Source organism: Podarcis bocagei (genome assembly GCF_964188305.1).
Source record: "Podarcis bocagei genome assembly, chromosome: 4".
NCBI lineage: Eukaryota > Metazoa > Chordata > Lepidosauria > Squamata > Lacertidae > Podarcis > Podarcis bocagei.
Window position 1 is genome coordinate 64060679 of NC_138128.1, and position 25606 is coordinate 64086284.

The following is a 25606-nucleotide window of genomic DNA, read 5'->3' on the forward strand; positions in this document are numbered from 1 at the left end:
TCATCTCTGATCTTAAATGTGCATGTAGTCTACCTCCCTTTTCCCTGTCAAAGGTTTCTCTGGACTTGGGAGTGCAGCCCCTGTTTTCACGGCAACCAGACCATTCCTCCCTTTCTCTTCTGGTCCAGCGACACAGTGGATTTGTAGCTGCCATCCAGACATCAAGACCATTGCTACCCATATCTCTCATTTGATGGGATTTTCTGGTGCTCCTTCTTGTAGGTGATGGCCTGTCAGGTGATGGCTGTGGAGCACCACGGTTCCTTATATTTAGGGGTGACTTCTGGGCCACTGTCATAAACTGATGTTCATGCTAGCTGTTGCTTCCTCTTAACCATGGATTGTCAACCAGCTTCAAACCTTGTTATGATAGAAACTTGGCTTAGTATTAATAAATGTTAAAGTTGGGGCAGACGTAGGCTTGGGTGGCAAGTTACCATCGCCATCTTGCTGCAGGTACATGGGTCTTGCTGTGGTCCCAACAATGGACACAAATGCCCGAGTCAGGGCAGAAGAGCCCCTGCTATTGCTTACAAAATGGATTCCACATAAAGCTACTCTGGTGTAGCCACAGAGCCACAATAATGCCCTCACCTTCACCATGCACCGGCCATTTGCATGTAGCAAGGGAATCTGGACCATCTATTTGCTTTCTATGGGTTCCTCTGCTGATGTTGAGGACTCCTCCTCTTTGCCTGCCCACCAAGTTGGAGGAGAAGGAGATCATGCTTCAACGCTGCTATCCGTAAGCATGCTTCACTTGGAAGTGAATTAGTTTTGAAATCAATGTGGCTTCCATCCAAGCAAATGTGTGTTTGGCTGGAGTATTAAAATGGCTTGAGTTCAAATGTTTTGGCTTTTAACTGGCTTGTGGATTGAGGGCCATGTCTGTTATACGCCTTGTTAAATTGGGACATGACCTTTAAAAAATGTAATAAGCTGACTTTGTTTTCGGCCCAGTCCTCCAAGTTAACTTGCATACCCGCTGGTCATTGCAGCATTCCGTTTTACAGATGCAGTTTATACTTGCGCCGTTTCCCAAGAAAAGTCTTCTGTTGATGTTAGTGCTCCAAGGATCCTGCCCTTTAGTTGTTTCAAGGTGTGTGCCCTACCTTTTCTCCCTGGGCTTATCTCCCTTATCTCTGCCGTTTAGCTGTTTGTGCCTTAGGTGTGGCTGTGGTGGTTTCTTCTCCATCTTTGAACTTGGCCCTTGGCTTTTCTTGTTCCCTTTAATTTTCTTTCTGCGTTGGCATTCCTTCAGCTTTGCTCTCTCTTAGGCAGTGCTATTTTTTTTTATTTTTTTTTTGCTAGGAAAAGAGGTGCCAGAACTCACCATGAACACCTTTCTTGTTGTCTTAGAATGGCAATGGTGCCCATCTGAGAGGTTCCGGCAATTACAGCTGGAAAAAGCCCTGCTCTTAGGGTCACGTTAATCAGCAAGGCCCCGTCTTCTTATTACAAATCCATGAAGACACTGTCTGTGTGGGTGGGATCATTTGGAAAGCCACAACAACCTGATTGGGTCCCTCGGTTGCTGGGGTAATTCTGGCCAATGGGGTTGAGAGAATTGGCAGCTGGGGGACCTATTTATACCGCTGCACGTTGCGTCGAGCTTCCTTTTAGCGCCTCGTGCATCGCATCACCCACCCACCCTCCCTATATTTAGGGTTCATTATGACCTTGCTATGCTGTTGTGGGTCATCTGCTTTGGAGGCAGGGGCCCAGTAGGAATTTTCCCATTTGGCTGGTGCCACTTGGGTTTCGCCTGCTGCGTAGCAAATTGTCACAACTTTGTAAGGTTTGGCGGTTAGGCATTGGTTCAAGGTGTGGTGAGGGGAGGTTGTCACACCTGTCCTTCCCAATGTGTGATAGGGTATTCCGTTAAAGGAATCCAGGTGCTCGCCCTGCTTTTGTCCGATCCACTTCCAGGGGTTAGGGCCACGCCAGAGCACCTGGGAGCATTTTGGGGTGAGGTTGCATCTGTGGTAGGACCAATGCTCCTGCAGTATGTTTACCCTTACTGACTTCTGCCAGTGGCCAGTTGTCAGTTTCCCTGCCAGTGGTGTAGGTGCAAGTACTGGTAGTCGAACCAATGCCTAAGCAAACAACTCACATTCTGTACTCAATAAAGTTGTGGCCAAAATTATGCCAATAACCTTAAGTTAATATTGGTGTCAACTGTGTCTTTCTTTGGGAGGTCTTGGGGGTCTTCACGCGCAACCAGTCCAAGTTTCAATGTTTCCCTCATGGTTTATAGCAGGGTCTGAACCCAGGATTATGGTTAAGGTCTCTCATTCTTAGCCACGACCTGTAATCATCAGTCCAACTTTGAGTCATGGATGAGGCTGTTTTGGCTACATAAGGATCTACTTTTGTAGAATGAGTTTGTGGTTAGTAAATAGGATCCTGATAGAGAACTCTGCTGTGACTGTGGTGTCCAGCCTCCTGGGAAAGATATGTCTTGGCCTTCTTTGTGCCTCTATTGTTTCAGCAAACCATATTGGTTTTTGTAATGTTTTCCTCTGTAAGAATTTAATCCATTGTTCTTGGTGGTGTGATGGTATTTTATCGCCATTGTGTGTACTGCCTTGAGTGTATTAAGTAAAGGATTGATATAAATTATAGAGGGGAAGGTGGGGTGTTTTTTGTTTGGTTTGTTGTTTTCAAAAAGCTCTGCAATATTTAATCTTTCTATTTGTCTTTCTGCTGTGAAACTTTGTTCCATAAATCAGGGCCTAACCTAGGAACTTGAATGCTCTATTTCTTCTATTTTGACAATTTAATTGTGCATACTGGAGGTGTATTTAACATTTCTAAATGCTAGGATCAAACTCTGAACCATTAGCCTCTTATAAGCATAATTTTAAAGATATCCAGATGGTAGTGCTGTATCTCTAGGTGTTAAAATTTTCAGATTTCTTCGTCCGGTATTAAATGTGCACAGTCTTTTTTTAAGACAAGAAAGCATAGTAGCAACAGATTGCTAAGGACTTACATTTAAAAGATGGCAGAAATAGCAGATGTACTGGACCTGCCAGTTTTACCACATTGAAAGGCTAATATCTTACAGACCTTCAAAACTGAGAAACAGAACAATCAAGTAATGTACTGCACCATCCTACACATGTCTACTCAGAAGTCCCATTGAATTCAGTGGGGTTTAACCTCAGGCAAATGGGTATAGGAATGTATCCTAATTCTCTCAGTGTTAAAACTTGAGCAGAATGAAAGGGAATCACTGGTTGGGGAAATTGTTTTGGAACTAGATTTGGTAACTTTTCATTAAGATGTTTTGAGCGGGAGCTATGGAAGATATATTTTGGCATGTATTGTTCTTCAGTGAACTTTGGTTGGAGTTTTGTTAAATTTGTCCTCCAGATAGGTTTTCTGTAAAAGAAATTTTCAAAAGGAATTTGTATCCTTTCTGCATCTGTCTATCCTTAAATAGGAGGATATATATTGTCCTTGGTCTTGTCTGCGGGCAGGCAATTGAACTGAATACTCCTTTGGGTTCTTCCCAACGCTATTATATTACATGTGAGCAAGAATGTGAAATACTAAGCGGGCGGTATTGCCATTTAAACCTTGCAATTTTAATGATTCGCTTTGTCAGGTTATCAATCCTTTTAAGGTTTCTGGCATGAAATAGCCAGCCAAAGTACTCTCAAGTCTTGATCTTTCTAGTGCTTATGTATTGCATGATTTCCCAACCAATTCTATTTCACTGCCCATTTACTTTAAATCAGAAAGCAAAATTCTGATATCAAAGCCTCTAATTACTATATATTAGCTCTCCTTTTTTAATATAAAAGGTGCTCCTGGAGAGAGTATGAGGGTTCCTGTCAATATGCAAGACAACTCCCAGGTACAGCCTATTTTGTTCACTCCATTGTCAGGGAAAGTCCTGTCTGATCTAACACTGACTCATTTAAAATTCAGTAAAACGCAGCCCTTTGTAAAAGCTAATGGCGACTTAGGATACTTAAAGGTGGGGACTTTCAGTCTCCGCAACTGAGCCACAGGACTGAGCTGCCGTGCTCATTAGGCCTGACACTCTGGCAAGTCCATACCAATCTTGTTATTAGTAATAAAGAGTTAACTCCAATTTGCACAGTGTGATTTACTGCTTGCTCCCTCCTGACAGTCAGGGATGATTGGAGTTGTAGTCAAACATCTGGAGCCACACAATTCACATCCCTGTCTCAAGAAAATGTTATTTTAACCACGAACAGGAGTGTTTACATACAGAGCCTCAAGTGTGCATCGTTCAAAGGGTTACCATTCGTTTTGTTAATATTACAAACATGCCTTGTATTTGTATGCAACTTTCTTCATAAAGCAATTTTAGGGAAACTTCAAAAGGGGTCAGTAAACTTTACCCCCTCTTCGCTTCTGTAGTCTAGTTGCTGGTATTATTTCAGCTTTGTCTAAAAATATATAGTTTTGCCGAGCATGTGAGTGTTGAGAAGTTAAGAAATTAGCTGTGTGTTGTGAAGCATTCTTTGTTTCAGTACTTGGCAGCTCATGTGGTATCCATGTGCTTGCAGGCCTATTGCTTTATGTTCCTGACCAATATTATAAGCACTCCAAATTTAAACACACACACACACACACACACACACACACAGACACTCTCTCTCACACTCTCTTGCATAAAATGAGCTAGCATTGGTAGGACTCAGAATTTCAGGAAAAGGTCGAAATAGTGTTTAGTTGAAATGAGAGGTGGTGAACTGTGCACATATCCTGTTATTTTAAGAGAGATTCTACATACTTTTGCAGTTCTAAAAAAGAAGCTAGCAGGGACAATGGAGTGGGGGGAGGGGAGCAACTGGCTGTTCAAGATATGTGTAGAAAAAAGCAAATAAAAGAACCAAAATATTTCTGTTGACTGTGTAAGACAGAAGTAGCTCGGGTGTGTGCGCAACAAATGTGGCCCACCAGGCCCTCCCTATCAGGCCCTCAGGATCATCACTTGGCAACCTTTCTTCTCAGGCCGTACCCCTCACTAGTCCTTCTCTGTGCCCTCTTTTATTTGGCTGGAATGTGTCCTTGAACTGCAATACAGTACAGGTTGTGGCCATTTTGTGCGAGGGTTCCTTTCCTGGCCACCGCACAAGTCAGCGAAACACACATAAAACTGTTATGCCCCCACCCCTGTTCCACCCTCTTCTGGGTCCAAAAGGACCTTTGTAATGCCATACCTCCCCGCAATGGTGGAGGGTGTGCTGTACTTCGCAGCAGCAGAGGACTTTGCTGCACCTCCCTGTGGTGGCAGAGGGTCCCGCCAAACATCTGGGTCACTTAGACACTATGAAGTTGTCGAGTAAATACCAGCTTCATATCAGCAATGTGCTTAGTTCTAGTTAATTCATAGAGGACCATAGAGTAAGCAGTCCTGCCAAAAGCCCTTGTTCTTTTTGTTTTCCATCATGTAACTGACCAAGAAGGATGTTTAGGCTGGTTGCTACAAGCCCGGACTTTGTGTCTTTAGCAAGCCACCTTTGTGCTTTTATACAAATAATTTAGAAACTTTGAAATTAAGTTGCACAGCCTCTCCTTTCTTGCTGCTTTATGGAAAAGCACATGAATCTCACCTTTGAAGAGTTTGTAAGTAAATCATTTTTAACTTCCCAAATGCATGGTTTCTTTTTCTTGCTAAGGGAAGTAAGGGGAACTTTGGGGGGGGGGGACTTAAAAGGTATAACAGCCTTTGGAAGAAATTTTAAAAAGTCTAACAGGCTATATTTCCATGCTTTACTTTGCTGGATGTTTTGTGATTTCAAATTTCTGGTGGGGCTTTACCAAAAAATACTTGCCCCATACCTTGATCTAGGCATCCAAGGAATTCTCATTTTATTCTTTTAAACTAATTACAACCAAACATTAAAAATACCAACAGAAGCGCTTTGGGGCTCCCCACATCGAGTTGATCTTGCTTTACTTTTGTCATCCAAAGTCGCCCTGAGGCACCTCAAGATTCAGAATTCTTCCAAATCCAATACATTCAAACCACGAGAAAAAGACAGAATGCTCTCTCCTATTGGCTCAGAAGGGTGTGTATATGTAAGAAGTCAAATAAGGATCTGAAATAGGAGAGGGTGACTTTTTTTCCTGGTAAAATTCCTCATGTGTGCTTGTATCAGCTGCCTTATTTGGCAGTTGGGAGGAACTAGCATCGATTGCAGGGTGTTATTTTCACCATGCCCACAGAGAAATACTCCCATACGTTTGCATTAAGTGAAATTTGATTATTTTTTTATTTTTATTCAATGTTCCACTGTTGGTCATTAAAAATTACCAGAGGGTTAGCTACATATATAAAATTGGCAATGAAATGTGTATAAAATCTGCTGTACATAGTGTAAAATTCATATCCAATACACAATACTCAAGAAAGCAGGCCCACTCTTAATTCCCGAAGTGCCTGGCAGAATATATATATATATTTAATCTGGTGGTGTAAACTGCAAACAGTGTTGGTACCAGCCTGGCCTTGGGTGGGGACGAGGAATTGTTCCACAATGGGCTCTGCTGTCAAGAAGGCCCCATTATATGTTCTGTAAACTAAGTCTTCGTTTGTTGACGGAATAACTAAATGGTTTTCCTTGAGTATGACGGATTTCTAAAGAAGACAGACAACTACCTCTCTGATGTCAGGGACTGGCTGACCAATGGAAATACCACCTTGGTTTTCCAGGAAGTTCAACCAGGATCTCTTTGCAGAGATGAAGTGACCTTTGACTCAGTGTGTTGTTTCAAGAACTATCGGGAAGCCTTTTAGAACAGAACCCAGCAAGTTCATTTTCTATGTAGATCTGACATTGAAGCCGTTGTTTGTTCCACAATATCGTCTTCCTGCTGCCATCTGGTGAACAAATTCAGTGAAGGCAGCTGGTGATTTATTTATTCACTTTTATTATATTTTATATCGACAGCAAATAACTGATAGTTTATATGTGGGAAGAAGTTTCCACATATTTTAAAATGGGAACTAAACTCTTATTTTATTCAAATACCACCAGCTGTGATCTGTTCAAATGTCATCACTTGTCAACATGTCCCAGTGGACAGAGATTTTGGAGGGTTTTTGGATTTGCCCACTTCAACCACTTTAACTACTTAATTGCCTCCATTTCCATCTTCAAAATTGAATGCACTATTCTGTTTCACATAGTGGCTCTGAAGACGAACAGGTTCAAATATATTCTACTCAGAATTGCTATATAAATGCTATATGAAAGTCTATAAAGGGTGGCATGCATTTATTTGATTGAAGACAGGATTGAGAGGAAAAATTGTAATTTCGTTTTGTATATTCTTTTAAGCACCATAGGAATGTGTGTTGCCTAATAGCCAAAACTTTGATTCACTCATATGTGCCCAAATACAGTAAGCCTTGCAGAATGTTTCACAATCTCTGTCACATTTAGTGATTAGTTTTGTATCCAGCATTCAGAGGTTGTTCCTGTTTCCACTCACGGCTTCCTTTGTGTTTTGACATAATCTCTGCTGCCTTCTAATACAAATTAGTTTATAGACAACCCATGGAGTGACGTCCAAGACTGTGCTTTGCAGTTGCCATGTTTGTGCCTTACTTAAAAGGGTGAGGCCTCGTAGCAGAGCTCATGAGCTCCAACTCCATACAGTGCTATCTTGGTTCTCAATCTGTTCCGGAAGTCAGTTCCAAAACCAAAGCATTCCAAAACCAAGGCATGCTTTCCCATAGAAAGTAATGCAAAATGAATTAATCCGTTCCAGACTTTTAAAAAGTACCCCTAAAACAGCAATTTAACATGAATTTTACTATCTAGTGAGACCATTGATCCATAAAACGAAAGCAATATTCAATGTACTGTACTATAAAATAAATAAGACAGTATTATAGTTGATAAAAAAATTTAAAAAAATCTTACCTGCACTGATAATAGTCGTTGTTTGGATGGGGGGCTTTTATCCATTTCTGCATTCACACAATCAATCAATCAATCAATCAATCAGTAGCTGAACTGGGTTCCACACAGTCACAAAAACAAATTAACCGAAAAAGCCTAAAAAACAAAAACGCAAAATACCGGTAAATAGCAAAAACAAAAGCGCCAAACTTAATCCGTTCCAGAAGTCCGTTTGACTTCCGAAATGTTCAAAAACCAAGGTGCAGCTTCTGATTGGTGCAGGTGCCCCGGAAACAATAGCCAGCAACCGCATCGGACGTTCAGCTTCCGAAAAACGTTCAAAAACCAAAACACTTACTTCCGTGTTTTTGGCATTTGAGAACCAAGATACCACTGTATTCTGTTTCACAACCACATAACTTAATGGCAGCAGTAAAGCTGATAGGATGGTGAAGTGCCCTTTTGCTCTGGAATTCTTAGGCTCGGTCTACCTGGAAAGACTGATGGCTGCATTCCATTCTGGGCAACATTCTGGAGGCCACGTTAATAATGAAGGCTGGACTGCAAGCGAAAGTGTTAATTTTCCCTCTGCACAGTAAACTAGCTGTAACCCACCCCCAGCATTCTCCACCCAAGAAGCACGATCAAAGTTCAAGGGTATATTCCAGCTGGGCAAAAACCCTCTCATTTTCAACTAACCACAGTTCCCATTATGTTTGAACCCAGACAAGCTGCGGTTAGTAATAACTATGGTTTGCCGAAAGGTCGAACTTTGGTTAAAGATCCTGGCTTGTTTTCAGTGAACCGGTTAATGTTAATAATCATAGTTTCAAGTTCAGAAGCAACACTAAAGTGTGGTTAAGTTGAAAACAGAAGTGAAAGCTTCTGATCCCCTCTTTGTGGTCATCCTGGAGGCGGGGAGGGGAGGAAGGAATGCCTCAGGCTTGTACACACAATCAATTCAGCTACAGTTTGGTGTTATAAGCAATCCTAGCCTTCATGTATTCACTTGGGCATGAACAAGGACATGTAGGTAGGTCCATAAAGGTATGGCAAATATTAATTTTATTATGTTTCTATACTGCCCTTCATCTGAGGATCACAGGATGGCTTCCAATATAAAAGCACAAAAATACACATTGCAGGGTGGATAAAAACCAATGGTTTTTTTTAAAAATCTGATTTTAAAAAAATTATATCGGATTTTTAAAATAAAATGCTTTTGCAAGAAAAGTATTTCTAAAGATAGTTTTCTATTTAAGTTAAATTATAGTCCAAATGCTATTCATCAGGAAATAAGGATTTGTTTTAAGTTTTTTATGTGTGCTAAAACTCAGAAAAGTGTTTTTTTTAATTGTTTAACCACATCAGTTAACAAACATGGATACATATGCTATAATGTTATTGTTTTAGTTAAATAAATTGTTTAAGTTGTTATTAAGGAAATGATTATTTTTCTCCTTCCAATAAAGTACAGCAGAAAAGTTGTCCAAATATAAACAGTTAACTTATTAAACCTCACAATAATTTCATAATTATCTGTCTATGTATTTCTAACAGTATGACCAAATCAGTAAAAACTACTCTGAACATTTATTATTCCAAAAATGAAACCTTCATCTGGTTGTAAACACGGTATTAAGATGATACCAGCAAGAATAAGTCTTGCTGTACAAAAAAAAAAAAGATTTAAATCAAGTTCTACTGACTAGTGATTTAAATTGTGATTTAAATTGTTTGATTTAAATCAAATCCACCCTGACACAATGTAGTAACAAACTAAAGCTATACCCTCCCAACACACACAGTTTGAAAGGCCATAGATAATTTAATATGCCTTCTCCTGATTTGTGGCTCCTTGGTATACTCCAGAACTTAGAGCGAGGAAACGAGCTGAGAGACTGTTCGAATGCGAGTGGAGGGAAACTACAGTCGAATGCAATTGAACACTGGTGAGGGTTCATCATGGAGCTTACCTAGTGGCAGTCATGGCGGCAAAGAAGTGCACATCAAGCCCACTTGATCATCTGCCTGTGGCTGTGCCTGGTGCAGAGAAAAATGGCTGTGTCTAAACTCTCTTGGCTACGTTGACTGGTTGGGCAGGCAGTCCCTTTCTGCCCAAACCCAAATGCAGAGAGCATGGCCATGGCAACTGGAACTTTGCCGCCACTGTATAAAAGAGGGCTAGGAAGATGTAGTAGCCATGGCTGATTTCGCACACCAGTCAGCGACACTGCTTTGAACAAGGCTTTGAGCAATACAATTTTGCAAATGGTAACTTGTGACTTGGTGATCACAATGGAAATGGAAGAGAGAAAACCAGAAACATCACACCATTGAAAACATGCATGAAAAAGCACTAAAAGTTAAATATACAGTGCCTAGGAAAATAAGGCTTTCGCCTGGCACCACAAAGATAAAGAGGGGAAAGGAGGGCATTCCACAACTGGGGCGTCACCACTGGAAAGGCCTTCACATTTGCCAGAATACCCAAATGGCTTTGGAAATAGATTTGTTACTTTCTCGATGGCCTTCCATGAGCTGTTCCAGCAGAGCTCTCTTTATGCTCCTTTGAGTAAGAACAGTCTTAACTGCCTTAGATATATATAGAAAATGCTATACTGACAGGCTTTAAAAGCATGTCAAATGATAGTTGGCATTTGTGATTATAGGTCCATGAATTTTCTCTGTAATTTTCCAGAACACCGTGCAGCCGCTGAGCAGGAATAAAAATAAGTTACCAGCTCTATGGCTGGGTTGCCTTTCCCATACCTCTGTCCTCTCCTTGTTTAATGCTGGAATTATTTGGCATCTATAAAACAGCTGCCATAAAGTATTTTATAGTGCAGCGATCCCTTTTCATAACACCGTTGACTGACTGCCTTGGACATAAATTTGTTTTGTGGCTTTTTTCTGGTGTTGAGTTTTGCAGTTTTTGCAAGGATTGAGTTGGCTAGGAGCTGTTCCCCGTTTGGAGGTGGTTGTACACCAGAGGCTTGTGAATTTGCATTCCAGCCACTGAGAGCCAACTTCCCGTTTGTGTAACAAACTCAGTCTGCCATATTAATTGTTTAAAAGGCTTGCAGTGAATATAACATGGTGGCGTGGAAGGCTTGTGATGTTTGAAAATGCCCTGAACTGATGCGACTCTCTTCTCGTATTTGTTTTCCAAACTGAAAGTGGCGCCAAAACATTTTCTTCATTTTGCTTTTTGGAATTGTAGCTCTTGACAGTTTAAAACCGATAATTAGTCACACAGAAAACATAAAGCTTTGACGTCATTACCCGAGAACCGTAAAAATATTTTCCTTTCTCTTTTTGTGACAACCTATAAATCACTGTTTTCGGTAAAATATGTCTATTAGAAGTTAACAAGTGGGACCTGCAACGAAGTGTTGCAGTGTGGAGTGTTTCTAGTTTAGGTGCCAGCCATTTAGCCCTGATATCTTCCTGTGTATTTCATTCCATTCCCCTTCTCCCATAATTTTTATTAGATCGTCACGTTCCTGCCTCCCCTGCTTCCAGCAAGCAGCTCACAATGCTTTTAGATAGTCTAATTTGTGCACTGGGCTGTACAAGTGATACTATCGGTGGACAACCATTGCAATATCTTGGCCTGTCAGTCCTGGAAGACCTGCTCCCTGCATTGCCCAAAGCAGTTACCAGTGGTGAGCCTGCTGGGGTGCTATGACTCCAGCAACTTATCAACAGCTCTGCCTGCTATTTCCAGGTCTGGCAGGGTGGGTGCAGTTAAAAACACACACATTCGTTTCATTATTCCCCCGCATTTCAAGAGTGGCAAGTGTCTCCAGCAGCAGCAGCCCCATGTTTTTCATTTTTTTGTAATATCTGCTCCCAGTTCAACTTTCTATGTACAGTAGTACCTCAGTATTCGAACATCTCTGTTGACGAACATTTCGGTTTTCGAATGCCGTAAACCTATGCTTTGCTTTTCGAAGCCTTGGAAGTTGAACATGCCACGTGACTTCCGCTGAATGCAAGGTCCTGTGGCCTAGCTGTCGGCTACTGAGTTTTCGGTTTTCGAACGTTTCAGAACTTGAACAGTCTTCCGGAAAGGATTATGTTCGAAAACTGAGGTACCGTTGTATCTGAGTTTTGGTTCCAGAAAAAACGTCTGCTGTATAGCCTGGCGAGTGGTGCTATGAGAATATCAATTATCAGCTATTATGAACGAATCATAATATACAAAATAAAGATACCAAAAATTTGATATCAATAACAGCAACCACCGCCACCCCACCCCAAACAAACCTCACCAAACAATACCCCAGCCCAAGAGTCTCAGACTTTGTAGCTGGATTCAACCCACCCCAGCCAGGTGGAAGAAGGCCTTCAAGGCGGGGAGCAGGTCTTCCAAGATTCAGACTCACCACCATAATGATCCATTGACTCTGCTGGGACAGGTCAGCTCCATCAGGCCGCCTCCTTCCTTAAATGTCACCTGCGGGCTGCCATTCCATCAAACTGCATCAACAGGAGAGAGGAAGCAGGGCTTACTCCATCGCTTTTGTTGGAGTCTCAGCTCCATCAGCTACCTTCCTGCCTCAGAACTGTGTCAGCTGGTCAATACAGGAACAATGGTCTAGAAATTGGTGCCTGAGTTTTGATTTTCCTTTTTTTCCCTTGTATTTTTAATTTTTTTTATAAAACAAAGCTTGTAAGCCTGCAGATAGGGAATGTCTTGTTTTGAATTTATGTAAGCCGCTGTGAGAGCCTTTTTTGGCTGAGGAGCAGGACACAAATGCTTTAAATTAATTAAGTATAGTGAGTTGTATCCAGTGTTACTAAAATTACTAATTACTTACTAAAATTAATGGTCCTAGATTAGTCATGCTTGTTCATTTCAGTGGGTCTGCTCTGAAGAGAACATTGAATGAAACCCACTATATCAAAATTCCTTTGGTGAAAAGTTTATTGGTTGTGTGCCTGAGAGAAGCAATATCAACTTCCAACATCACAAAAATCAAAAGTCTTATTTGTGTGTAATTGAAATACTCCTTTTAAGTGTGCACATGCTAAAATCAGTGCTTGTATCTTTCGCTTAGTCATTTTACCTTGTCTGTATTACAGAAGTCATATATTAATTTTGTTTTATGTGTTTATTTTCCAGCCAGAAAATTTACAGAAGAATTGGCTTCGGGAATTTTATCAGGTACAGTGAGAACTATTTTCTTTCATGGGATAAAGTCAAACAGACTGTCAGCATCTTACGTCTTTATCAGTGGGCTAATCTAAACATCAAAAACCTGAAACCTAACGAATCTGTGAAAAATAAAAACGAAAGGAGGACAGCAGGACTAGAATAACTTTTTTAAAAAAGAGTATAAGGGACAGTAGGTTAATATTCAACTGTAGGTTTTGACTCTTGTATACACAGCCTTAGAAGAGGAAGATAAAACATTTCTCTGCAAACTGCCATTATAAACAAACGTCCTGAACAAAACGACAATTTTCAACAGTTACTAATTAAAGCCATATAAATACTTCCTTTCTTGGACCCCAAAACATAAACATTTGTCAAATTTACACTGAAATGCATTGTATACCATTGTTCAAGAGACCATATAAAATATTTGAGAGACTGTACATTTTGTGATAAATATATATATATATATATATATTGCCAAAAAATAAATAAATTCTAACATGTATTTGGCTCTGTTTAAACTCTTACCGGAAATCATGAGTAAGGCTGCTATCATAAACATGCTTGCCTGGAACGTAGTATTAATAAAAATCAATAGATAGGGCGGTCACTTGCAAGTTGCGAGTAAAGGTCAGCCAGTGTTTAAAAGAAAAAGAAGGATTTGTTTCAGTGGTACTGTATAGCCATAGCCCGAGTTAAAGAGTGATTTTGTTTCTCTTATGTGTTACTAGATAAGACTTCAATATATAAATGTTTAGAAGAGGGATGGAAATGCTGTAGCCATCCACATGTTGTTGGTCTCGGACTCCCATTGGTCCGAGACAGCATGGCCAATGATAACGGATGCTGGGAGTTGTAGTCCAACCAACATCTGGAGGTTCCAAATCCTTGACTTGCGGGAAATGTCCCAAACTCTAAGGATCACAGAAGCTGGACTTCCGGGTTGGCGCCATCGCCGAATGGCGGACTCCCTCCGAGCTCCGGAGGGAGTCTGCTCGGCAGGGGCTGGGTCCTACCGCGCCGGCGACGCGGGGACCCTTAAAAACCACGGGCACAGAGCCCGTGGACATGGGTGACTCGGCTGGTACCATTAGCGCCCTCCCGACCCGTGAAGGAGCCTTTTTAAAGGCTTCGGATCGGGTGCCGGGGAGCGGCGTGGTGCTTTGAGTCCTTTGCTTTCCCTGCCGAGCGCAGCCGCATGCCATTCGACGGAGAGCGCTGACTTCTTCCATTGGAAATTCGGACTATTAACAACAACCCGTGAGTAATTGGGAAACAGGGTTCAAAAGGAGAAAAAAAGGATTTTTTTCGGATTTGGCACGAGCGGGGGTGATCTAAAAAGGAAGTCAATCCCCCCCCCCATTGTAAACATTCTAAAACAAGGACTGGGTAACCAAGGTCGAAAGAGAAGTATATTCTTGACAAGAATCATTAATTCCACGATGGGAAATCATAAGAACTGTGCTGGAGGAGAAGAGTGGAGGGTGAGAAGGAAAATGCAACCCCCCCTGGGAACCGGGGCGATTCGCAGAGCCTGGTGAAGAGAGACGGAGACTTTGACAGCTGTCAAAGTAGCTGTCAAAGCTGGAGAATATAAAGAGGACTTTGTTATGAGGACTTTGCTGGCTAATTTTGTTACAATTCGCTACAATATGGATATAAACTGTCGGAAAATAAGGAACAACAATTTGACTTTTGGACTAGAGGATACAAAGTTATTACAATCCCCCTAGAGGGGTTTCGGGACATTACAAGAACCGTCGTAAGTGGAAAAATACTCCTGGATTCGCGTTATCTTCTGGGAAAGCTGCAAAACTGAAATATTATTTTGTCTACAGAGGTGTTTACATTAAAGGAGACAATAGAATTTTCTATTGAAGAAAGGAAGGGACTGACGTAAGTTTTTGTTCCTGAACAACAAACCTCTGTAGAGATACCAGATTTCTGAATTAGAACGTTTTAGCAGCTGAACAGGACAAGAAACTTGAGAAAGTGAGGAATAAGAAGAACAAAGGACTGACTACGACACGGAAAGAACAATGGGAGGAGTGGTAAAGATCAAGGAACTTTAAGGCCTCTGTTAGATTGGACGTTTGAAGTTAAATATTATTAAAATTAATAAATTAGAAGAAAACCGGCAGGATGGAATTGGGGAGAAATTTGGCCATGACTTGAGACCTCCAGGCTGATAACATACAGATTGATGGACATGGGGGAACTCAAACCAGGGAAGGGGGGGGGGAGATTTGGAATCCAAAGGCTGTGTAACTATTTTTTGAATCTTTTTATATCTTTTACTTTCTATTTCTTTATATAACTTATGTATGTCATTTTATTTTGAGTGGACGTGTTTAAAAAAAAGGGAATTCGTGGAAGGAACTGGGGTGGATCTTGGGAAATCTTTTTTCTATTTGTTAAAGATGTGGGATGGTGGTAAGATTTGTACAATTCAATTTGGATAGTGGGTTAAACAAATTAAGTTTCAAACTGGGAGTGAGAGCTTGTAGAACCAAATTAATGAAAGGGGAATACAGTTGGGAGGGGGAGGGGGGAGTCCCAAAAAGTAGGCAATGAAAATAAGGTTCTAAGTATCTTTGTTTTCTTTTTCTTTTTCCTTTGTATTTTTATATTTCTGGAAACTTTAATAAATATGATTTTTTTTTTAAAAAAAAGGATCACAGAAGCTGATTTTTTTCCCCTGGTAATAGATACACTGGCCTGAAACTTTAGGATCAAGTTTTATATTATTCTGGAATAATATAAGATTCCATTCAAGCTAAGGTCCTGTGAAAATCAACTATTTATAGACTTTATTCATTTTTGTGCATGGAGGAGAACTTGGATATCAATTTATATTGTTTAGCACCCACGTAGATAACCTCATGTTTTCTTGAATGATTGAACTCACCTAAAGGAGACCCTGTTCTCTGTGGAAGAAAAGACTTTTAAGTGAGGAGTAGAAGTGGATGTGCTGATGGGGGCAGCGGGCGGTCAAAGCAGTAAATGTCAAATGTCAAGTCTAATGGGAAACCCAAGCTTGAAGTGTTCTTATTGTCTCAAATGTGTCTGCACTGGGCAGATGATTTAGGGCAGGGATGGGGGAACTTGTGACCCTCTGGACTCCAACTCCTATCTGCCCCAACCAACATGGTTGGTGGTCAGAGATGATGGGAGATGTTGTCTAACAACATCAGGAGGGCCACAAGTTCTCCATCCCTGGTTTTAAGGCCTACCATTGGAGCATCTCTCAAATCTTTGTAGAGTGGTGCAGGCCCCACTGAAATGGTCAGAGATTGCACTGGTTCAGCAATTCGATAAGTAAAACTGATAATGACAGCAATCAGGAGTGACTCCAGGTCTGGGTGTGCCCTCAGCAAAGTGTCTTCTTGTGGATTCCCACCTACAGTAGTGACACCCCCCACCATTTGTTCCTTGATGGTGACAGCAATTCCAAGCAGAAGCGATTTCCCCAGAATTTCCAGGGCATTGTGGTTGCGGGGAGGGAGGCAGCCGTCTGGATGAGAATTTGTTGTTTAAGAAGGCCTATAGCGGGCATCAGGGATCTGCTGTTAAGGATGCTCTCTGGTGGTCCACTGACCTGCCCAGCTGTCTTTCTCCTTAGTTGAACTATGATGCCGGAGGCTCAGCTGAGAGAGAAATGCAGGAGGTGGCATAACGATATGGGGAGGTAAGCAGGGAGAGGTTCTGCCTACCTCACTTGTCTGGTGTGACCTCTATATCCCATTTAAATGTATGGAGGAGGCACCTGGTTCTGAAGGATGTCATCAGCTCACAATGCATGCAAGTGGGGTTGCTTGTTGGAAAGTATCTCTATGTAAAAAAATTCCTGATATGTTGGAAGCTGAAGCCCTGGGCATAAGCAGGCTAGGCATACATTAGGCAAGGAGGATGTGTGGCTGAAGGGGACCTTGCTCTAAATCAGTGCCTGGGGAACACAAGCTCAGTTCAAACCCTGAAGGGCTTTCCAGACTCTGTGCACTGTGTGGAATAGGGAAGTAAAAATGACTATAGATTTTTTGCATACAATCCAAATGACGTTCTTTCGCAGGTGCTTTTTGTTGTAAATTCCCTCCCTTCTTGTCCCTCCCTGTCTTGTTCTACTTTAATGTCCCTGGCAGTTCTTACAGGCAGTGGTGGCGGCAGCAGTAGTTGTAGCTTCCCCATTTCTTGGGAATACTTTACTCAATCTGTAGGTCAATCCACACGTCACAGGAAACCAGAGTGAGTGGTTTACCATTATTCCACTAATCTGGGCCACTGTGCTCCTCCCCATCAATGCATGGGAAAAACAAACCACAATCCTTGACTAAGTGTTATGTACAAATTGAAGATTGTGGTTGTTTGGGTTGTGTGTGTGTGTGTGTTCTTGTTTTTTGCTCAAACCATGATCAGTAAGCCAGAACAGATAGTGGCTACAGATCATGGTTTGTTTAGACTGAAACAAACCATGACTCCACAACAGTTCTTACTCCAGATGTTGAGAATGTGTGGCCCTCTAGAAGTCATTGGACCTCAGCTCCCATCATCCTTGACATGCTGTATGGGGCTGATGTGAGTTGGAGTTCAACATCTGTGGGGCTATAGATTCCCCCACACTGGGCCTGTTCCTTTTGCTATATGGGGTATAGGATACATACAGCAAAATTTGCACTTCATGGCGTTACAACAGTAAAAATATAAATAACAAAAACTTTCTTTAAAAGTCCCTGCTTTTGATAAATGTGTTCTCTTCATTAAGGTAGGGGAAATCACTGTCCATTGTTTTTTAAATGGTTGTTGTTGGAGACATATCACATATGTCAATAGAGAAGAGTTGGAAAATGATTGTAGATGGTTTGTTTTGTGAAGTCAAAACAAGATAAACCACAAACCACATTTCCCCTGTCCTTTCTGCGGAATGTAATTTGCATGTATAGTCATGTCAACATAATGTTCATAACCTCTGTTAAACTGAAAGTTGAATAGAACTTCTCTAAGTGGTGCATACTCCCTTTGAAAAAAAAAGGAAGAATACTTAGTGGTACTCACACATATTTCTAGAAAGTGTAATCTGCTATGGCTTTAACTAAGATTTCTCTTCTTCCTTATTCTTAACCGTTTTGGTCTACAGTTGCAATGTTGCTTCCCCACCACCACCCACCCAATTGACTGTATTTCAAGCGAAGCTGAAAATAAAGCTGGTGCTCTCACTTCTGTATTTTGTTGTTTGAACAGATTGGCAAATCTAGGGAGGAACTGCAGAAATTCTCTTATAATTTGCTAATTTATATACCGCCAAGGTGGCTTCTAAGTGCTTCATAAGCATGAAAGCAATTACAGAAAATAAAAACACAATACAGTGGTACCTCTGGTTACGTACTTAATTTGTTCCGGAGGTCCGTTCTTAACCTGAAACTGTTCTTAACCTGAAGCACCACTTTAGCTAATGGGGCCTCCTGCTGCTGCCGCTGCACTGCTGGAGCACGATTTCTGTTCTCATCCTGAAGCAAAGTTCTTAACCTGAGGTACTATTTCTGGGTTAGTGGAGTCTGTAACCTGAAGTGTATGTAACCCGAGGTACCACTGTACTTAAAATACACAAGAAAGCAATTTCATCAAAACATGAAAATAAGCACTTGCAATGAAGTTGTACAATGAAATAAGCCTATTAAAGCAGCATGGCTTTTAGGAGTTAAAAGAGCAATTAAAACAGGAGGTTCAAGTCAGGAGATCATGTAGGGGAATAGGTGTTTCTTCAAGAGCCAGCAGAATGCCAATACTGATGGGATGTCTTGTATTTCCACAGTTATTAAAATGTGTTGCAGTTTTCCACCCAGTCATCAGTCAGTATTACTTTCCTTTCTACCAAGATTGTCTCCCAGCCACCTACCTACCTTTTTCATGCCTCGCTGAACTGACTAGTTGAGTTGCCAGGATTTCAGGCCCCAAACCTGAGATGTAGGGGTGACCTGTGGTGCTGTCACACTGGGCAGACCCTGGTAATGTCACGAAGCATGGCACATTGCTTCTGCAGCCCCTCATCTTGCATCAGGCATGCATGTGCTCTCATAACCCACTCCTCTTGAGCCCAGCTGTCACGGACTAGCTGGATGCAGAGGAATGGTGGGAAGAACCAGCCGGGGAACCACCAAGGGAAAAGAAGGCTCAGAGCCCAGGGGATTGGTGGTGGGACAATGATGAGTTGTAGAGGGAGAAGACTGGGAAGAGAAGGTGTTGGGAACGGAGGAGGTAACAAGGTTTAGTGAGGTGGGAGAGTCTGTGGCAGAGAGAAGTCCAGAAGCAGGGGAGAAGGGGGGCCAAGAGGCAGAGATGAGTCTGATTGGTGAAGGGGCAAGGGTGTCTCCCCTTCCTGCTACAGTAAGCTTCCCTTTCCCTTGGTCTCCCAGAACCAGGAGAGGCATGAAGAGGGTGGAGGATAGGTTGGCTTCATTCAACCACAGTCTCCAGTTATTTGGGGAAAGCCTTGGAGTGGAGGGGACTTAGACAGCTGTGGGGAGGGAGTGCATGGGAGGCCAAGAGGAAGAGATGAGTTTAGTTGGTGTAGAGTGATGGGTGTCTCACCCTCCTGCTGCAACAAGCTCCCCTCCCTGCTCTGCCTCCCAGAACCAGAAGAAGGCTGAAATAGGCGGAGCAGTGATGGGTCAGCCCTGGAAGTCTGGCAGCAAAGGTGGATTGGTATGTACTGCTACATCTTTGGGATATTTGTAGTATATTGGCTAGGATTTCAAACACCAGTAATTGCAACAGTAGCATGTAAAATAGGAAGGGGAATCTGCTGTGACTGGTTTTTTACGAATCAGTTAGCAACCATAGTGTTCCTCTCTTGTAAAATACAAATATTAATTGACTTCCTTTGTGTGTGGCTGATGCACATGTTTTCGTTATTACTTTCAGTCTGGGGGTGGAGGGGAAGCAAACAGAGAAGGTGGCCCCCACAGCATTCCCTCAAAATTTCAAATGTGCCAGAGGCCCAAGAAGGTTGATGGCCCCTCCTTTTCGGCAAATAGAATGATGCAAGATGGTGGCCAGACCCCCCACCCCATGTGAAAATTGTTTTTGACACTTATAAGAAGAAAGGAACTCAGAGCCATATAGAACAATTTGAGCAAGGCTGGCAGTGACATTTGATTAACAGCCAAGTAAATTCATTTTATTACACGGGAGGAAGTTTGTGAGGGAGCGGTGTTTCTCTAACTACCCTATATCCGCGGCTGAAGTGATGAAGGCATCATCAAGTGTCTAGCATGAGCCTACTGAAGTGGGACATGCTGAGGGGATCATCAAGCAGCTGATTCATGATGAGTCATGTGCCCAGAAAATTGCTACTGTATTGTAGAGATATTGGACAATCATAGAATTGTAGAGTTGGGAGGGACCACGAGAGTCATCTAGTCCAACCCCCTGAAATGCAGGAATCTTTTGCCCAACATGGGGCTCAAACCCATGCCCCTGAGATTGAGTCTCATGCTCTACCAACTGAGCTATAGAGGTCTCTGTCCACTGGAGATTTATTAATTTTTTTAATATCATGATTGACACATGTAGCTGTGCGGTGCAGGTAGTCTGTTACAAACTTATAATGGGCTTTTGTAACTTCTGTAGACTTGATGCATATGCCTCCTGAGAAGTAAGCCCATCAAGTTCAGTTGAGTTTACTCCCGTGTAAGTGGATATAGGATTGCAGTTTTGTCTGCCAGGCTGTTTTCCCTGAGTGGAAAAAAAGGTTAGCAGGGGACACTTGTGGGCTGGCTTTAAAATGAAGCGGTTTGAAGATTTCAACCAAGTGAGTTGGCTTTCAACCAAGAAGTTGCAGATTAACATTTATGTAGATAGAAACATACTGATAACTTAAATCTGATTACGAAAGCCATGATACTGTTCCCCTCACCTCACTTGTTATCATTTCCCCTTTTCCATTGTGGAAAATGCTGCTGGCTTGGTTTGGTTAATATTTATAAAATTTGTGGGGGGGGGGGAATTCCATGTTGCTACCGAAATAAATACCCAGGGCAGCTCATACACCCACAACACCCACACCCATTAAAAATAAAACTTAAACTACAAGTCAACATTCACTTAACTTGAGAGTAAAAGTAACTGAATTCAGTGGGATTTACTTCTGAGTAAACAAGCATAGCTCTGTACTGTAAATCAATAAATGTTGATGTTATTGCAATCACAAACCAAAAAGCAAAATTTTGCAGCGGGTATAAGTAAATAAAAACGATCTCTCATTATCCCACTGCTAAACGTCCTTTTCTCTTAGAACAGCAATCAGTGCTCTTGATGCTGTTGGATTCCAATTCCCATCATTCCTGACCACTAACCTTGCTGGTTGGGGCTGGTGGGGTCCAACCATTTGAAAGATGACAAGTTCCTTAATCGTATCCCTGAAACCAGACTGAAATAGACTTAGAGCATCTGGGTCATCCTGCTACCACCCGTTTGGGCAGTTTGTCCAAGCAGGATATATTTGCAACTAGCTGGTAGTTGGGAAACAGTTTCCCCTTCAGGACCGATCTCACAGCTGCCATGTTCATAGTGTCCAGGAGCATCTCAGATTAGCAATGAAACACGGAAGATGAGACACAAAATTCAGGTAAGTGGAAGGCACAGTCAAATAACACTTGCTGTATGTAACAACTTAGGGTTGAGGGCAGTTGCTGGAATGCAACTTGCTTTGCTGGCAAAGGCTCATGGGAGGAGACGTATCAACGTCCAGAAGGCCACGGGCTCCTCATTCTTAGTCAAGAGGCTGCTGCCACTCACTGCTACGAAGGCCTGGTGGTGGACATGTAGCGAGGAAGCTGCTCTTGGGTGGCCAGAAGGTCAGTCAAGATCTCTTGAAGGATCTCTGCACGATTAGAAGTAGATGAGCAAGGGTTTCTGACTCTTGATTGTTCAACAATAGCAAGTCCCAACATACTACTGGTGTTTAAAAGCATGCAACTCCAGTGCTTAAAATCTTGCACCGGTTGCCCATATATTGCCAGGCCGAGTTCAGGGTTTTTGTATTAATTTACAAGGCCCCTAATAACTTGGGTCCAGAATGCCTTATCCCTTCTATTCCAGTTCAGTCATTGAGATCTTTGAGGGAGTCTCCAGGTGAGTCAGATTCATGGGGTCAGATGCCTAGCTCCTACTCAACTGGAGTTGTTTGGTTCCGTAATGTGGACCTGATTCTCTGGAACGCCCTAGACAGGCCTCTCCTCCTGTTGAACTTCAGACGCTTTTTATATCAATAGTCACGTTAAGGAAGTCATTTTATGGTTAATTTTAAATTGATTTTACCCTTGGTTTGCTCTTCAGGTTTTGTGTTCACCTCATTAAAAACTTCAGTAATTAAATGGTGTATAAATAGCCTGAAATAAACAAGGCATTTTTTTCACTTACACAAGGCTGCTGAAAGTCTGGGAGCAAACAGGACTGGACTTTTGTATGAAAAGGCTATGAGCTCAGTCCAGTTCTAGACACAAAAATGAACTCCTAGGCTCAGAATGTGTAGATCTGGGGCTCAAGTAAAACAAACAAACAAACAAACAAACAAGCCGCAAAGTAGATCTTGCAAGCCTGAAATCTGCTCAATTTGAAAAGGCATACCAATAAGCCCACCTAAGGGAGAATTACTCACAGTACAAAATCCTGCAGGGATCAGGTTTGTTTTAAGATGCAGTAACAACATAACTTTAGATAAAATACAACAAAATTTTGCCTAACCAGGAATTTGGCCTTCCTTGATTTATTTAGCATGGTAGAATGTGGACCACACTCAGGGCAGAGCTTTGAAAGAGAAATGTCTGGTTTAGAAAAAGAGAAAAGGTCGTGGAAATATGTTTGCATTTTGTGGTTTTAGGGTAAAGCCAGATGTGTCAGTGCAGCAGAAGAAGCTGCAGGTTCTTCACCTCGCGATGGGTGTCCGATTCATAATATAAATATCAGGTGTACACGCTAGCACATAAAACACCAACTCAACCAGAACTTCACAGAAAGTGAAGCTTTCCTGTTGTTTTTGGTCCCTCATTGAACCATATGCAAGATTGGCCAGCCTTCATAGTTGTCTTGCCGCACAAGTTGCTGTAGCTTCGTTGTGTCTCTGAGCTAGGCCTGGATTGAAGTTGGGGGGTGCAGAGAGGGAGCACATTCCCTGGGTGGAAGGTTGAGGTGGGGGTGGGGTTCAGCAAAGTGTTCTCCTTTATGAGAGAAATAGGACACACAGTTGGTGACTCCTTATGAGTTCCTGTTGAGATCCACTTAATAGAAGAGGTGGGTATACAGTGGTACCTCGGGTTAAGTACTTAATTCGTTCTGGAGGTCTGTTCTTAACCTGAAACTGTTCTTAACCTGAAGCACCACTTTAGCTAATGGGGCCTCCTGCTGCCGCCGCGTCGCCGGAGCACGATTTCTGTTCTCATCCTGAAGCAAAGTTCTTAACCTGAAGCACTATTTCAGGGTTGGTAGAGTGTGTAACCTGAAGCGTATGTAACCCGAGATACCACTGTATCTTGTTAGCAGTATTGTACTACAGAGCTTACGTTCCAGTCAGGCTAGTACTTTGATTTGGAGTACTTTTAATTGGGGGGGGGGGGTAATGATGACTGGTGGCCTATGGGCTAGATCCCCATCCAGCTGTCAGCACCATCTCCTTACTCTGCCTCCCCAAAATAATTAGGGACTTGAAAACAGCTTCCCCCACAAAAAGGCTGACTGTGGTGCGGGACTGTTTTAAAGGGGGAGTTGCACCTGGGGAAGGATCCTCGTTGTGGTACCATTAATGATGCCAACAGGTGGCTTTTTTCAAGTCTAATTGTGGCTCAGGGCATTTGGAGGGCAGAAGGGCTTGCAGCTGGGGTCAGGATAAACCCCTCTCTGCATAGTCTGACTCTCCTGCTAAATCTGCCTCTCCCCGTGCCACAATTTGGCTTCAGAACAGCAACATTTTTTTGTGCCAAGGAAGGTTATTTTTCAAGATGAAGTGCTGTTCACAGAGAGTTCTTCGTGGAAAGCACAGCTGGGGAGGAAAACCTTAACCCCTTCCTCCCCCCGCTGCAATTTCCACGAAGAGTCCTCTCATCCCCTGCTTCACAAATAGGTTGGGAGGGGGGAGCCAAAGGCTCAAGGGAGATTCATGCACATGCTATATGATTTTATTCATGTGCCGCATTGGTGTGCAAGTGTCCCTGTGGCCCCTGAAGGGTTAGGCAAGAGAAAATGCAGCTCTGGGACTGAAAAACCTTTCCGTCCCTGAAGGCTGAAGTCCACAGTTAGCTGAGCAGGAAACATCTCATCTATTCTCGGTGCTGGGTGTGTGTGTGAGAGAGACCCAGTTATTTATTTTTCTGATGGGATTCACGGGCCCTCAGTTCATCCAACCTGTAAAACAGCCTGTAGCAAAAGAGCTTCACAAAATGTGTTAAGTTAGTGTTTTAAATCTGAAAGTTCTTTTGCCCCGCCTAAACTGAGAGCTGTTTACAGTCTTTTAATGTACACTCTCTCTGTGCTGTTTGAGTGTGTGACCTTGTGTGCTTCTGGGTCGGTTAGTAAGTTTTGTTTTAGTTTTAGTCTTTGACAGTCACTCCCTCAGAGATCCCTCTTCAGTTCAGGTGGAAAGGCTCAAGCAGTGTATGACTGTTGAATGGCAGGCAGGGTGTGGAGGGGAAGGACAGATGAACTCAAGTTTTATCATACTTGGGAAGGCAGCCAAGCCCTGTGTGTGACATCATGGAAACTTGTGGTATCCTGTGTGTGTAGAGCGGCAAGAGAATAAGTACATGGCCCACAGAGCCTTCTTTTCTCAGAAGAATTTAAGCTTCTGCAGAAGCAAATGGCACGACACAGCAGGCTAGATTTAAGAACAGAGTGGTTGGTGGGCTAATAAAATATTTCTCAGGAGATAGCTCTGGATATATATATATTATGGTTTTTTTTTAAAAAAAATGTGCCCATGCCTCCACTTTCTGTTGAAAGAGAAACTCAGAAAACAGGAATCTCTGAAAATTAATTTCCACCGTTTCCCTTTTGCTAGGGGGAATTGTGAGGAGTCAGATGAACTATGCTGAGTAATTTTGCTTCCCAAACAGGGGGAGTCTATCTGCGTACAGGGTCACTAGAGCTGGCTCATAGGCCAGACCTGGGTTTTCCTGCCCTTGGTTGGCCATTTTGACAGGGCCTGCCCACTAGGCAATCAGCTGGCATTTCTATGGTCCCAGAAGACCCACTTTTCCTTTGTAGTACAAGAAGCCCAGTCAAGCCCAATCAGCTGGTGTTGCCCCCAATCAGCTGATCGGTGCTGGTGGTCTCTTTCCAAAGCTGATAGGCGCTGACTTCAAGCTCCACTGTGCTCCATGGGGAACTCAGCTGATTGGTGACGACAGCAATCCTCCTGGCCATATACTGTTGTCCAGGTTTTCTGCGTGTGGATGCCCATTCCCCACCAAAGCACACAAAAGGAAGGATTTTCCCGGCTTTTTGAAGTCCACGGTGCATCCTGGTCTTGTGAACTATAGTGAGGCCCCTACTCTCTGCC

At 42.5% G+C, this 25606-nt stretch overlaps 1 protein-coding gene across 4 annotated transcripts in view; it reads left to right on the forward strand.

The window, feature by feature from the left end:
• The window catches only part of INPP5A (inositol polyphosphate-5-phosphatase A), a 231494-nt gene that overhangs the window by 32903 nt on the left and 172985 nt on the right, over positions 1 to 25606 (forward strand). For all 4 annotated transcript variants that reach the window (XM_081189505.1, XM_081189507.1, XM_081189506.1 and 1 more), the window contains exon 2: positions 13027 to 13068. In XM_081189505.1, the coding sequence (XP_081045631.1) occupies positions 13027 to 13068 (42 nt within the window). The remainder of the gene's footprint in view (positions 1 to 13026; positions 13069 to 25606) is intronic.